We start from the raw sequence: 16,425 nt of genomic DNA on the forward strand, positions 1-16,425 counted from the left end.
TCTCCCTTAAATCAACTCTTCCTCCTCGGTGATTGCGCTGGTTGGGTCCTTTTAGTCACAGCTTCCAAGAAAGCTGACTTCAGCAGCCAGGAAGCGGCCAGGGGGCAGGGTTCTGGCTGCCCACCCCGCTCCTACGCCCTAGGCAGAGCGGGGTTTTCCCACCAGCACTTAGGGCGGCAGCGCCCAGCGAATTTCCAGGTCGCCGCAGTTGCTCCACGCTGAGTGTCCCCTGGGCCCTGGACCGTGTGTCTCTCTCACCAGACACGGTGGTTCCCGGCTTGGGTGCTTTCTCGGTCCAGGCACCACTATTTTCCCAGAGCTGCTTCTCATTGAGGAGAGCAACCCCACGGCCATGGAGGCTGAAGAGACGATGGAATGCTTTCAGGAGTTTCCTGAACATCATAAAATGATTCTGGACCGATTGAATGAACAACGAGAGCAGGACCGTTTACCGATATCACCCTCATAGTTGATGGACATCATTTTAAGGCCCACAAGGAGGTTTTGGCTGCTTGCAGTAAGTTCTTCTACAGATTCTTTCAGGAGTTTACTCAGGAACCTTTGGTGGAGATAGAAGGTGTTAGTAAAATGGCCTTTCATCACTTAATTGAGTTCACATATACAGCAAAATTAATGATACAAGAAGAAGAAGAAGCCAATGATGTATGGAAAGCAGCAGAATTTCTACAAATGCTAGAAGCTATCAAAGCCCTTGAAGTCAGAAACAAAGAAAACTCAGCTCCATTAGAGGAAAATACCACAGGAAAAAATGAGGCCAAAAAAAGAAAGATTGCAGAAACTTCAAATGTTATCACTGAGTCATTGCCTTCTGCAGAATCAGAGCCTGTTGAAATTGAGGTAGAGATCGCTGAAGGCACAATTGAAGTGGAAGATGAAGGCATGGAAACATTAGAGGAAGTGGCTTCTGCCAAGCAGTCCATAAAGTACATACAGAGCACAGGTTCCTCTGATGATTCTGCTCTAGCATTGTTGGCAGATATTACCAGCAAGTACCATCAAGGTGATAGAAAAGGGCAGATTAAAGAAGAAGATGGCTGTGCATCTGACCCCTTAAGCAAACAGGTAGAAGGAACACATGAAATCACACTCCACTGAGAGTTTCAAGTGTGAAATATGCAATAAAAGGTACCTTCGAGAGAGCACATGCAAACAGCACCTAAATTGTTACCACCTTGAAGAAGACGGAGTCAGTAAGAAGCAAAGAACTGGGAAAAAAATTCATATATGTCAGTACTGTGAGAAACAGTTTGACCACTTTGGACATTTTAAAGAGCATCTTCGAAAACATACAGGTGAAAAACCTTTTGAATGTCCAAATTGTCACGAAAGATTTGCTAGAAATAGTACCCTCAAATGTCATCTCACTGCATGCCAAACTGGAGTGGGGGCAAAAAAGGGAAGGAAGAAGCTGTATGAATGCCAGGTGTGTAACTGTGTTTAACAGCTGGGACCGTTCAAAGATCACTTGGTAATACACACTAGAGATAAACTCAATCATTGTACTTTATGTGACATGTGGTTTATGCAAGGAAATCAACTAAGGAGGCACCTCAGTGATACTCATAATATTTCAGAGCATCTAATAACTGAAGAAGTCCTTTCAGTAGAAACACGTGTGCAAACTGAACCAGTGACATCAATGACTATTATAGAACAAGTTGGGAAGGTGCATGTGTTACCATTACTTCAGGTCCAGGTGGATTCAGCACAAGTGACTGTGGAACAAGTTCATCCAGATCTGCTTCAGGACAGCCAAGTGCATGATTCACACTTGACTGAACTTCCAGAGCAGGTCCAAGTCAGTTATCTAGAAGTGGGTCAAATTCAGACTGAAGAAGGTACTGAAGTACATGTAGAGGAGCTGCATGTTGAACGGGTAAATCAGATGCCAGTGGAAGTGCAAACTGAGCTTCTGGAAGCAGACTTGGATCACATGACCCCTGAAATCATGAGCCAAGAGGAGAGAGAACCTAACCAAGCAAATGCTGCTGAGGCTGCCAGGGAAGATCACAAAGGTGCTGAGGATTTAAAAACTAAACCAACTGTGGATTCCCTAGCTGAAAAGGCAGAGAATGATGACAGAACAGCTATGCCAGTTTTAGATTGAAATAACGAATATATTTTTAAATTTACATGTTGGGTTTTTGAACTGATTATGGGCAGTGTGACTGTCCTTAAGCTAACAGACAAGTGGACCAAAGTTAAAACTATTTCCTGTTGTGCTGAACTGTTTCTGTTGAAACAAACTGATGCCCCTCACCCCAGTTAATGCCACAGAGGAGGATCTTTCTGATAAGTGAAGGGGAGCTTTGAGAAGTATATTTCTGGAAACTTAAATGGATTATATTCTTATTATATAGTTGGGTACGAATGTATCTATTTTCATTGTAGTAAGGGTTCTTTATCACCGTCTTCTCTTCCCCAGGTCATGTCCTCCCTCAAATTTTTTTCCATATTGTAAAAATCAAACGTAAAATCATTAGAATACAACTTTATGTATTCTAATGCATGTTAGAAAATTGAGTATGTAAGAAACACAAGGCTGCATGAAGAAAAGTGTTGTTACTGTGCAGTTAAAATTTTGGCTCTGGCTTTCTCTAGTTTGAACAACATTCTTGTCTGCCCCAATAGTCACAGGTGCCATCTCTGCAAAAGAAAGAGTGGTGATGGCAAAATTTCCAGAATGTTTAAAAAAAAAGCAACAACAACAAAAAAAAACTACCCATGTGCCTTTTCAAAACCAACTAAACTTTTCTATAAAGCATTTCTGGTTCTTTGAAAGTTTGTGTTGTAAGAAGCAATGTAGACAGTGCTATAAGACTTCATATTTTTGTTTATGATGACAACTACCAATTCTTTTTCATTTAAGTTAGGTTGAGAAATTTCATTTAATGGCAGCTGAAGGGCCACTTTCAATTGGGAGAGTTCATTTACATCTGTGGTAAACTTTATTTTTATGAAAAGTTGCACTAGTATTTTACCACAAGATGGAAAAAAAGATAAGCATCATTTAAAAATTAATGTATTTTAAAAAGTACAGAGAAAAACATGTATATAATATATCAGGCTTTGTTTTGAATGGAATCTTTTTCCCCAATCCTTAATGTAAAGATCTTGTGCTATAACTTTTAAAGCCATACAAATAAGAGTGCTAAACTGTGGACTTAAAAGTAGGTGTGTAAGTATTTTTAATCAGTATTACTTAGAAAATAAAATATAACAACTACATAAAATAAAACAATATGCTATTTTCTTTACCTGTTAAATATTGGGAGATATTTACATTTTTAAAGTAAACTTTAAAATTATGTGAAAAAAAAAAAAAAAAAGCGCCACATAATGAGAGCTGGGTTTTTCTGGACCCTAAGGAAGCTCAAACTTATTCTAACTCAGATAAAATCTTCTCTCTCAACAGTATTGCCAGGTTCACCACTAGCCTGCATACTGCAAAATTACAAATGATCAAGAAAAGTGCCTTTCATATGTGACCAGGCTTGGCCTTAATAATCTCTACCTTGAGAGGAGAAAACCTTGAGGAATCAACTTCTGAGGGAGGAAAATCAAAGGGAACACCCACAACTTAAGACAGATAAAAAGAAATTTAGGGAGGTTTTTGGAGGATCCAAATAAATATATATGTTTCAAAACTTAACCAATGCCAGGTATTTGAATTAACCTGGAAAAATTATGCTACTAATTAACCATCTAGAACACAGGCAGTTCCCAGAAATGATCCTAACTGGGATTCAAATAATGAGTAGCATACCTAGAAAACTATTATATGAGACATTCGGGAAAGTTGTGCTATTTTCATGGAGAGATTCAGGAAGACAATAAAACACACCACCCTGAATCCTGAATTCATAGAGGGTCACCTACTTTTAAAGAATAAATTTATCTTTCAGTCAACCCCAAACATTTAGAGTAATTACAAAAATTGGCTCATGACACTGATAAATCCTTATATGATCTTCTCTAACTTGCATCTTCAATTTTTTATATTAAAGATCAGAAGAAAAAGAAAGGGAGCATAAGGACAAGAAAAAGGGCCTACTAAGGGATCATTCAAAACTTCATGACAGAAAATTTTAATGCCTTGCATAAGTTCATGCAACTCACCCATTTTAAGAATTAAAAAGAAAGCTGCCTTGTCCAAAATCTTGGAATAATTTAATGAAGCTGTAATTTCCCTCTCTGCAGTTCTTTCTCTGTAGTCTGAAATTCCAGCTATTGCTTGGTTTACTATGTTAGATATAAAAGATGCCTTTCTCTGTATACCCTGAACTCTCAATAACAATATCTGTTTGCCTTTGAAGAACCAGACAGTGGATCTCAACTATCCTGGAAAGTGTTGCCTCAAGGATTTGGAGATAGCCCTCACCTTTCTGGACAAACCCTAGCTAAGGGCTTAGCAAAATTCAGAAAGAAAGCATCCGTTATTGTTTTCCAATGTGTACATGACGTACTTTATGTGTCTCCACCCAGAAGGAATGTCAAAAGGCCATTACACAGCTCCTAAACTTCTTATCTGATAAGGATTATAAGATCTCAAAGAAGAAATCTTAATTATGTCATCAATAGTTTTAATACTTAGGATTGCAACTATCTCAAAGAACCCAGAAATTAGGACAGGAAAATAAACACCATAGGAAAATATGTCTGCCCCAGAAATATCAAAAAGGGGTCTTACTTCAATCTCCTGTCCTCAGCTTACCTATGGAGCAAGATATAACCTGTTTGACACTGAGAGAAAATAATCCTAAAAATACTGAATAGGCAGCCTTGGACAAACCAGCTCAATAGCCAATGGCATATTTCAGTAAGCATCTTAGCATAATGACTTCATTCTCAAAAGTAATGGAAAATAAGTTCTCATAATTTTCTTTGACATCCAAACCTGCCTTGATAAAAATGGTTAAAATGCCCTAAGCATCAAGTTTCTACTGGAACCAGATCTCAAGTCCAAGCTTATATTAAAATATAAATGGAGAAGACAGCAGACCCAGTAGGAGACCAGTCTCAAACCCAAGAAAAAGTGGGAAAAAAGAATCTTTTACCTGAACTCCAGCAAAAGTAAATTGTATGGTGCTTTACTAAAATAATTAATGACCATGTCATTTTTCCAGGACTCTTGTTTTTTCCTTAAATTCTATATTTTTTGAGTTCACAACATTGTTTTTTGATCAATCTTATTTTTATTCAACTAGAGTTTTTGAATATCTGTTAAAATTGCAATGGAGATTCACCTACAAAGAGCTACAAAGCCTTTGGTTTTGTGTTATGTGTATATTGTGTTATCTGATATCGTGTTGTCTGTGTTTGTACGTGTGTCTTAATGTCATGTACATTATATCAAAATTGACACAAAATGAGCACTCATAAAATTAAAATTTAAAAAATAGATCCAGATACCTTTAATTCAAGTGATTTTTAAAAAGGTTCGATTTAAATTGGATAAACAAATAAAGGTAAAATGTCTTTAAAATTACTTAATGTATAAGTCTAAGTAATCAAACTACTAAAATGTTGATGTTTGTAAAATGTCTAATATTAATTGTTTGTAGGAATTTTCTTCAACAGGAAAGAGACAACAAGTACTGTTCAATACACTTGTCTGACATCTTGGTTTTTACAGAAAAATAAGTGAATCAGATTTGACATATCTAAGATTACTCAAATGTCTTTGTTAGCAATATCTGATTAATTACAAAGTTAAAATCCTAACTGTTAAATAACATTAAGTATTCTTAACTCCTTAAATTCCATGGGGTACTATATTTAATCATCATTGGTGTTTTCATAGATTGGTGAATAAAAAGGGTTTAAAATTGCTTTGTGTCATCACTAAAACAAAGGTGACTAAGAGTGAAGTCCTAACAGGTACAATTCTATACACAAAGGGATCCAAGTTTCAACTTTGTTTCAATTAGAGTATCATAAATAACATAAAAAAATCTCATCTTATTAAAATGGGGTTATTTATCTAAATTCAAAAATATCATGAGTTGTTTCAAATATGAACAAAAAAGGGTCAACAGAGAAGAAAGAGAAAATAAAAGGTTCTAGGTACAGAAATATATTTAGTAGAAGGAAAAAATGTTTTGGGGTAAGAAAGTCTTTCTGTGATGAAATAAATGAGGGTCTAAGTAAATGCTAAGAAAGTCTGTGTGTAAGTAAAGGGCAAATTTCAACAAGTTTGTGTGTAACTAAATTGGTTATATGTATGTGAGACAATCAGTTAAGCTATTTAAGGTTTTTCATAAGGTCAAATACTAATATACTGATATAAACCAAAGTTTAATCTATATGTTAAAATGACAAGAATTTCTTTGAAACACTAATTACTTTTTCTTTATTTATTTATGTTATTTTAATTTTTTGCAGTGCTGGGGATTGAAACCAGGGCCTTGTACTTGTGAGGCAAGCACTCTACCAACTGAGCCACATCCCCAGCCCCACTAATTACTTTTAACATTGTGTCTGTTAAGTTTTATGCTTTAAGACAATTGGTGTTTATACAATTATGGTTAAACAACTGTTAGAGTATTGTACTATGTTACAGAGTCTAGGTTTTTCTTTAAAAACTAAACTTTGTTAGTATAAAAGTATTAAGATAATTTTGGAATGGTTACACTTCCTATATATTAAATATCTTCATATCTTCCAGGTATACAATCTGTAAAGCAGAAAATTTATCAAGCTACTATTCTCCAAACTAAACTTTTCTGTAATGGTAATTTTAAATTTATAAGAATAGTAAATTTTATTTGGGACTTATTAATATCTTTGAATGTTCTATAACAGAACCTGTTATCAATAGGGTATATGTAAAATTTGTTATTTTACACTGAGATAAAAAGTTTAAATGTAAATGTATTTTTAAAGGTTAGTAAGAACCTAATTTATTTAAATGTTAATATCTTGAAACATGAAAACATAAAAGCATTTTGTCACACAAAATGAAAGATAAAAGATCTCTCAGTCTCTCCTTGATTCATGTTTTAGATGTAATGTCATATTGTGTTGACTAACATTCATATAAACTCAGGAAACAACATATGTAAACTTTGTAAAATGATATTTAGAGAGGAGGTAAAGATCACCTTCAGAACTAGAAGCTGATCTTTATCTAAGATTTGTAAAGAGACACACCTCACCTGAGATAAGGCTCAGCCTCCCACCTAACCACATGTCAGAATGACTCCAAAATAAGTCAGACTTCAGCTTATTTAGAGTTATATTCCAAAGATTTTTGTTTGTTTTAAAATTATGTGATCTCAGAAGAAATAATGTGTAGCTCAGCCAAAATTCAAGATAGCTATTAGGCAAGCTAAATGTATTTTTACTCTTGCTAATTTTATTTTGTAAAACTGTTACCTGTTAATGTTTTGCAGAGATACTGCTTCAAGAATATATAACCTGGGTTAACTTATAATAATGTCATCACCTACAGAATAGATAATATATAATGGTTACTTCCAGTACTAATACAGACTATAGCTAAATAAAAGTGTAAATTACTGTAAAGCTATATTGAAGTTAAATCCCAGCAGTCTTATGTTGTGACTGGTATAACTGGATTGCTGGATATTTAAGATCAAACTTAGAGACTGAGAAATACTTGGTTGTTGCCCTCAGAGTCAGGCTGAATCCAGGAAATAGAAGAACTTCTCTAAGGAGTTTGCAACTCTGGGCCACACAACCTACTGGTCAGGGAAATTAATGAAACCTAGAGAATGAAAAGTCAATCAGTGCACTTGCAGCAAAGGAGGGTCATTAAAAAAGGGAGACATCTCTGATGTTTCCAAAGGAAGCATCAAGGAAACACTACCTAGCAAATGGCACTAAAGGGGCTAAGAAGCTGCTCTCAATTTTCCCATTAGTGATCCCTGTGGGAAATCAGCTGATTCCTTAACAGACAGGAATGGGGTAGTTTGACAAGCTTGTTCTTAAAAACCTAGCAAAACAGTTAAAACCAAAATACAGCCATTTTGGGGCTTTTAAAAAAAACAATAGTTAAATGTAACTTAAGATGTACCTTCTGAAGCATTCTTTCAAACCATCATTGTGCTAGATCATGTATATGGAAACCATGATTATGTGCAATGAAGTGAATAGTGTATGAGACATGTGGTCCTGCTCTCAATTCATTTGCAACTCATTTAGGAATACATGATCAATCCTGTAAACACATAAGTGGCATAGAGTATTATTCCATGTTTTTTTGACTGTGCACTAGTGTGCCTCTTAAAAATATCACAAATTACCACCAATGATGAAGAAGAATCACACTGTGATGCCTATGTGTATGTATGAGAGGGAAGTACAGGTAGAGAGGAAGAGCAGGTGGCAGGGAAGAAAAAAAGGAGGGAAGAATGCTGAAATGCAATAAAACCATCAGTTCTTTTGAGCAACACTATTGACAAGAATGTCAGTAGACACAGAAAATAGTATGGATATTTGATTTTATAACTCTCTTTTTTATTACTCACTAACTCTCTTCTCTACCAATCACCAATAATTAGAAATAAATCTGCAATTATAAGAAAGATCTGTGGCTGCTTTTTAATGCTAACAAAGAAGTAGGAAAGCACATCCAGGAGAGGTAGAATGAGAAGAATTTTATTTTGTAATCAAGTTGGGATCAGAAAAAGTTACTCGATGTGTGAATGGATTGCAGATGCTACAGACTATTAGAGAATAAAAGAAAACAGATTAATCTTGTATTCCATACAATTCATTATACTGGGAACAAGAAGTTCTTTAGGAATATACCAGTCAGAAACTGGCTCAAAGAGATCCATTTCTGAAGACCTCACTCAATCTGTATTCCTCAAGTGATATTTTCTCAGAAAATACTGCCAATGTTGATTTTGTTCTTCAAAGCACTCCCATTAAAAGCAGTGCCTTATATGCTTATGGAATTAATTTATACAAAGGTCTTTAAAGAAGGCACAATTAACTTTTTGTTTTACTCTCCTAATATTTACTAGAATGGCAGAAATGTTTTCACTAATTCATTTACCAAGACTAATTAAATGGTTGTTAAAGTGAATGCAAATGTACAATTGGTATTTCCAATAATGATCACTTCACCCTGACAGGAAAATAGTTTTATTTATTTTGGGGAAAAGCTACAAACAGAGTGATTCAAATAAATATTTAAGAAGCAATTAGGATCATTGACTCTGTAGTTTTAGATTTGAGAAAACAAAAATGAGTACCTTTAACAATAGTGTTCTTGGTCCTCAGGCAAGTTTCTGGAGGTGCTTGGAGGACAGGAGATAAGGTAGGCTCCATCTTTGAAAAATGCAATGTGCCAGTCACAACACTCCCATGTATAGAATATATTTACTCCCTTCCAAGATTACTGCCCCCCCAATCTCATCCCAGGTATTAGCTCATTTGAGGACTCTGTCATTCAATAAGGTATAGGTGAATATGAGGGTTCTCAGGTGTATTATCTCAGGCATATCACCTTGAATTCCACTTTTTTTCTTATCTGAAAACCCATGAAATAAACAGAAACATGATTTGTCACCACTCACTCACATAAAATGGTGCATCAGGTCTCAGATAATGGCTGTGAAGGAGTTAAAATTTAAGTGCCCATAATTAAAGCACAGAATCTGTAGTCTAGCAAATGAACTTAGGAAAAAAAAAACAAAGAGGGACAGGCTTGAGGCCTGAACATACCTAAACAAGCCTAAAATAAGACTGCCAAATCATCAAAAACTAACTGGCCATGGAGGATAAACAATCTCCACAAGGCCGTGGACCATCTGGTGTCACCCACTTTTCCCCTTCTTCCCTTTTCTTTAAGGTTAACTTGACCCCTGTTAACCAAAATAAACTGCCCTACCACATTACTGGAATGTCAATTTGCACGTACTACTTGCTGATGTAATCAATGTAGTCATGTGCCCGCTTATGTTTGAATCAGCCAATTATGTGTACCCGCGCCAAACTCTCTAACTTTTCCTATATAAACCCCTGATTTCTGAGCCTCGGGGTCAACTCCTCTATCTCCTGCGTGAGATACGTGTTGGCCCGGAGCTCCGTTATTAAAGCGCCTCGTGCTTTTGCATCAAGCCGGTCTCTCGTGCTTCCTGGAGTGCGCCATCCTGAGACTCGAGTAAGAGTCTTTCTTTTGGGGGGTCCTACAGCTGTAGACACTTTTAATGAAAAGGGGAAAATTAGAACGTTAAAAACAGACCCTGGTCCATACAAATACTGAAGTCACAGAACATTTCCGAGAACTGTTACGAGTTTTGAGCTAATTGCAAACTAAATAGCCTTCCTCAATTTCATGGGTTCTGGCAGAAGATAATAGACTTAGGTTAAAGATGGAGGATAGTTTATTATTTACAGCAATAGCAGTAGTTATTAGTGCTTAATATTTGCATCAGTTCCTTGAATCCATGTTCACACAGGGTTATATCAAAAGGGTCAGGTAAATCTGTTCAGGAAGAGGATTCCATTACAGGGAAATAGTAATGAATTTAGGCAACCAAAGCCTTTATAATGATAAATGTGTCTGCCTGATGCATTTTCTGGAGGAAGACACTCTCTGCATTTCCCAAGGCTATAAGAAAAAAAAAAATAATATAGATGGAGACACAATATCCTCCAAGATTGTTCACTATACAAGATCATCAAAAATATAGTCCAGAACAATGAAGTCAGTTTCTCTGCTTGTGAGATATCCAAATTTGTTGGGACCCATGGAGACTTAACTTCTGAAGAACATCCTGAGTCATTAAGAATTCATCACACAATATCATCACAAAATATTATCACAATATATCACTATTTAGAACACAATCACAATTTATCTTTACCCTCACCAGATATACATATTCCCTGAAAACTTGTCAACAAGTATATGATGAATAACTTGTTGGAGAACATTGATCATAAAAACCTCTTCAGTGCAAGTACTAGCATCTGAAAATGCAGAGAGAATGGAAAACTAGAGAAACTATGAAGGGCATTAGCAGAATTTCTTTGTTTTGACTTAGCTCATAGTTTATAGTTTGAATGTTGATTCATTGTAACACCTTATATGTAGTCACCTCCACCATGTTCATAGCAAACTTGGCAATGACATAAAAAATGGTCTGCAATAACTACTAGAATGGAAGGAAAGACTCTGCTTATGTTCAGGTATTAAGAATGAACTTGCAAAGCATAACCAGGAGTTGTCACAGTTGCCTGCATCATCAAATTGAGTGAAAACAGAAAATCACTGGTGACGTCTTATTCCTGCCCTCCATCAACATGTGTACACAACATCTGTCTTCTACCAAACCCCACTTGCCTTCTGTCCATTAAAACCCTCCTGCCTGTTCTCAGTGGACCAGGCACCTGTCTACCACTGTCTGAAACATGAAGACTTCCATTCTCTTCTGCTCTCTAGCTCTTATGCAAATTCTCTCATTAAAGCAATCTAAACCAGAAACTGTCTGGAAAATTAAATCTGAGAAATGGGTTTTTCAGTCCAGGAGCCTCTGCAACACAGAAAATATTGAATAGTTAGGTGGAATAATTCTGAGATGCCAACTTAATAACATCAACTTTTTCCCTAAGAAACCACAACTCAGTGTAAGCATTTGCAATCTTTTTTTTTCTTTTTCTTTTTCTTTTTCTTTATTTTTATTTTTTCCATATTTATATTTTTTTATTGTAAACAAATGGGATACATGTTGTTTCTCTGTTTGTACATGGCATAAAGACATACCATTTGTGTAATCATAAATTTACATAGAGTAATGTTGATTGATTCATTCTGTTATTTTTTCCCTTCCCCCCACCTCTCCCACCCCTCTTTACCCTCTATACAGTCCTTCCTTCCTCCATACTTGCCCCCCTCCCTAACCCTAACTCTAACCCTAACACTAACCCTTCCCTCCCCCCCATTATGTGTCATCCTCCACTTATTAGCGATATCATTCGTCCTTTGGCTTTTTGAGATTGGCTTATCTCACTTAGCATGATATTCTCCAATTTCATCCATTTGCCTGCAAATGCCATAATTTTATCATTCTTTATGGCTGAGTAATATTCCATTGTATATATATACCACAGTTTCTTTATCCACTCATCAATTGAAGGGCATCTAGGTTGGTTCCACAGTCTGGCTATTGTGAATTGAGCAGCTATGAACATTGATGTGGCTGTATCTCTGTAGTATGCTGATTTGAAGTCCTTTGTGTATAGGCCAAGGAGTGGGATACCTGGGTCAAATGGAGGATCCATTCCAAGTTTTCTAAGGAATCTCCACACTACTATCCAAGAACATAGGAGATGTTTCCATCTTCTAAGGTTTTCTTTAATTTCTTTCTTTAGTGGTCTGTAGTTCTCATTGTAGAGGTCTTTCACCTCATTTGTGAGAATAATTCCCAAGTATTTTGTTTTTTTTTGATGCTATTGTGAATGGGGTAGTTTTCCTAATTTCTCTATCTGAAGATTCATCACTTATGTATAAAAATGCATTGGATTTATGAGCATTGATCTTGTAACCTGCTACTTTACTGAATTCACTTATGAGTTTTAAAAGATTTCTGGTGGAATTTCCAGGTTCCTTTAAATATATAATCATGTCATCAGTGAATAGGGATAGTTTGAGTTCCTCTTTTCCAATTCATAACACTTTAATTTCTTTGGTTTGTCTAATTGCTCTGGCTAGAGTCTCAAGAATGATATTGAATAGAAGTGGTGAAAGAGGGAATCCCTGTCTTGTTCCAGTTTTTAGGGGGAATGCTTTTAGTTTTTCATCATTTAGAATGATATTGGCCATGGGCTTAGCTAGATGGCCTTAACAATGTTAAGGAAAGTTCCCACTAGCCCAGTTTTCTCTAGTGTTTTGATCATGAAGAGATGCTATATTTTATCGAATGCTTTTTCTGCATCTATTGAAATAATCATGTGATTCTTAACTTTTAGTCTGTTGACATGGTCAATGACATTTATTGATTTCCGGATGTTGAGCCAACCTTGCATCCCTGGGATAAAACCCACTTGATCGTGGTGCACTAACTTTTTAATATATTTTTGTATGCGATTTGCTAAAATTTTGTTGACAATTTTGCATCGATGTTCATTAAGGATATTGGTCTGAAATTTTCTTTCCTTGATGTGTCTCTGTCTGGTTTAGATATCAGGGTGATATTTGCTTCATAGAATGAGTTTGGGAGGGTTCCCTCCTCTTCTATTTTATGGAATATTTTGAGGAGTATTGGAATGAGCTTTTCTTTAAAGGTTTTGTAGAACTCGGCTGAGAACCCATCTGGTCCTGGACTTTTCTTTGTTGGTAGGCTTTTGAAGACCTCTAATATTTCATTGCTTGAAAGTGATTTATTTAAGTTGTGTATGTCCTCGTTGTTCAGTTTAGGTAATTCGTATGTCTCTAGAAACTTGTTGATGTCTTTGAGGTTTTCTGTTTTTTTGGAGTATAGATTTTCAAAATAGCTTCTAATTATGTTTTGTATTTCACTTGTGTCTGTTGTGATTTTTCCTTGTTCATTCCAAATTTTGGTAATTTGAGTTTTCTCCCTCTTTCTCTTTGTTAGTGTGGCTAAGGGTTTATCAATTTTTTTTTTATTTTTTCAAGAAACCAACTATTTATTTTGTTAATTTTTCCAATTGTTTCTTTTGTTTCAATTTCATTGATTTTGGCTCTGATTTTAACTATTTCCAGTCTTTTACTACGTTTGGTTCTGGTCTGCTCTTCTTTTTCTAGAGCTTTGAGCTGTAGTGTTAAGTCATTTATTTGTTGATTTCTACTTCTTTTGTTGAATGCGCCCCATGAAATAAATCTTCCTCTAAGTACTGTTTTCATAGTGTCCCAGAGATTTTGATATGATGTGTCTTTGTTCTTGTTTACTTCTAAAAATTTCATTTCCCTTCTGATGTCTTCTGTTATCCATTCATTATATAATAGTGTATTATTTAATCTCCAGGTATTGGAGAAGTTTCTTTTTTTATTCTGTTATTTATGTCTAATTTCAATCCATTATGATTTTATAGAGTAGAAGGTAGTATCTCTATCTTCTTGTATTTGCTAACAGCTTTGTGGCATAAGACATGGTCTATTTTAGAGAAGGATCCATGTGCTGCTGAGAAGAAAGTGTATTCATTCTTTGTTGGATGGTACATTCTATATGAGTCGGTTAAATCTAAATTGTTGATTGTGTTATTGAGATCTATGGTTTCTTTATTCAATTTTTGTTTGGAAGACCTATCCAGCGGTGAGAGAGGTGTGTTAAAATCACCTAGTATTATTGTGTTGTGGTCTATTTGATTTCTGGAATTGAGAAGGATTTGTTTGACGTACATGGATGAGCCAATGTTCGGGGCATGGATATTTATGATTGTTATGCCTTGCTGATTTATGCTTCCATTAAGCAGTATGTAATGTCCTTCTTTATCCCTTCTTTCTAGTTTTGGCTTGAAGTGCACATTATCTGAAATGAGGATGGATACTCCAGCTTTTTTGCTGTGTCTGTGTGCATGGTATGTAATTTCCCATCCTTTCACCTTTAGTCTATGGGTATCTCTTTCTATGAGATGAGTCTCTTGCAGGCAGCAAATTGTTGGATTTTGCTTTTTAATCCATTCTGCCAGTCTATGTATTTTGATTGATGAGTTCAGGCCATTAACATTCAGGGTTATTATTGTGATATGATTTGTATTCCCAGTCATTTGACTCATTTTTGTTTATTGACATGATTTGGTTTCCCCTTTATTTGGCTATTCCTTTAGGCTAGTTCCTCCCGTTGCTGATTTGCATTGCTGTTTTTCATCTCTTCCTCATGGAATATTTTGCTTACAATGTTCTGCAATGCTGGCTTTCTTTTTGTAAATTCCTTTAGCTTTTGTTTATCATGGAAGGATCTTATTTCATCGTCAAATCTGAACGTAAGTTTTGCTTGGTTTAAAATTCTTGGTTGGCATCCATTTCCTTTTAGGGCTTGGTAAATGTTGTTCCAGGCCCTTCTAGTTTTTAGGGTCTTGATTGAAAAATCTGCTGATATTCTTATTGGTTTCCCCCTGAATGCAATTTGATTCTTTTCTCTTGCGGCCTTCAACATTCTCTCTTTATTTTTTATGTTACGTATTTACATAATAATGTGCCTTGGTGAAAGTCTGTTGTAATTTTGTATATTTGGATTCATATAAGCCTCTTGTACTTGGTTTTTTATTTCATTCTTCAGATTTGGGAAATTTTCTGATATTATTTCATTGAATAGATTATTCATTCCTTTGGTTTGTTTCTCTAAGCCTTCCTCAATCCCAATAATTCTTAAATTTGACTTTTTCATGATATCCCATAATTCTTATAGATTCTTTTCATGATTTCTTACCATCTTCTCTGATTGGTCAACTTTGTTTTCAAGATTAAATATTTGTCTTCAATTTCTGAAGTTTTGGCTTCCAGGTGTTCTATCCTATTGGTTATGCTTTCTACGGAGTTTTTAACTTGATTTATTGTTTCCTTCATTTCAAGGATTTATGTTTGGTTTTTTAAAATATCTCTAACTCTTTATTGAAATGATCTCTTGCTTCCCATATTTGCTCCTTTAACTGTTGATTGGTGCAATCATTTAATGCCTGCATTTGCTCTTTCCTCTCCTCCTTCAATGCCTGCATTTGCTCTTTCATCTCCTCGTTTGCTTCCCTGATTGTTTTAATTATGTACATTCTGAACTCCCTTTCTGACATTTCTTCTGCTGTGCTGTCACTGGGTTTTATTGATATAGTATCTAGGTTTGTTTGGGACATTTTCTTCCCTTGTTTTCTCATATTGGTCAGATGTCAGTGGGACTTTGTGATATTGCAGAATTCTTCTATTTTCTTATAGTGTCCCTGTAGTTTTCCAGTGTACCACCTCCAAGCCCTCAGTAGCCTGAAGTCTTGGAGTAACTTGATAATGCAGTGCTTCCAAGGAAAGCTGCTCCTAGCCCACTACTGGTTCCAGGACTTGGAGCTGTTTCTGTGTGGAAAGGCTCTCACGTGGGGTCTTCTCCGAGAAGCTAGCCTAGAAAGGTACTTCCTGCTGGAGGGGGCCGGACTGCGGGTTGCTTGGCAAAGTACCTGGCTGCCCTGTCCTGGTCCCTGAAGCAACCTGTGGGCAGGATCTCGCTGCCCTGGTTCAGAGACTTGAAGCTTGATTCTGTGCAGAAACGCTCTCACTGGGGTACCTGCTCCGAGATGCTGGAGAATCTGGCACCATGGGAGTAGCCCACCACCGGAGTGCACAGGGCCACCTGGGGAGGACTGTAGCTGCCCTACCCTACTCTAATAAGCCAAATCTGGGCCTGCTGCTTCACCGGGTGGGGGAGACTCACCAAGAGGTTCTATTTTAGTCCAAGTCTCTCAATGCCTCCCCTTCTTGAATCCTGG

The 16,425-nt window shown here is 36.2% G+C and overlaps 1 protein-coding gene across 1 annotated transcript; it reads left to right on the forward strand.

Annotated features, from left to right (window-relative positions):
* The first annotated feature begins 341 nt into the window (after positions 1 to 341).
* On the forward strand, positions 342 to 3,287 carry LOC306659361 (zinc finger protein 131-like). The gene is given in 5 exon segments (XM_079136825.1): positions 342 to 443; positions 446 to 1,085; positions 1,087 to 1,452; positions 1,454 to 1,470; positions 1,473 to 3,287. Coding segments are annotated over 5 exon segments (1,770 nt in total). The 5' UTR covers positions 342 to 352; the 3' UTR covers positions 2,129 to 3,287.
* Positions 3,288 to 16,425: the final 13,138 nt, after the last annotated feature.

The sequence above is a fragment of the Sciurus vulgaris genome (genome assembly GCF_902686455.1).
Source record: "Sciurus vulgaris genome assembly, chromosome: 4".
Lineage (NCBI taxonomy): Eukaryota > Metazoa > Chordata > Mammalia > Rodentia > Sciuridae > Sciurus > Sciurus vulgaris.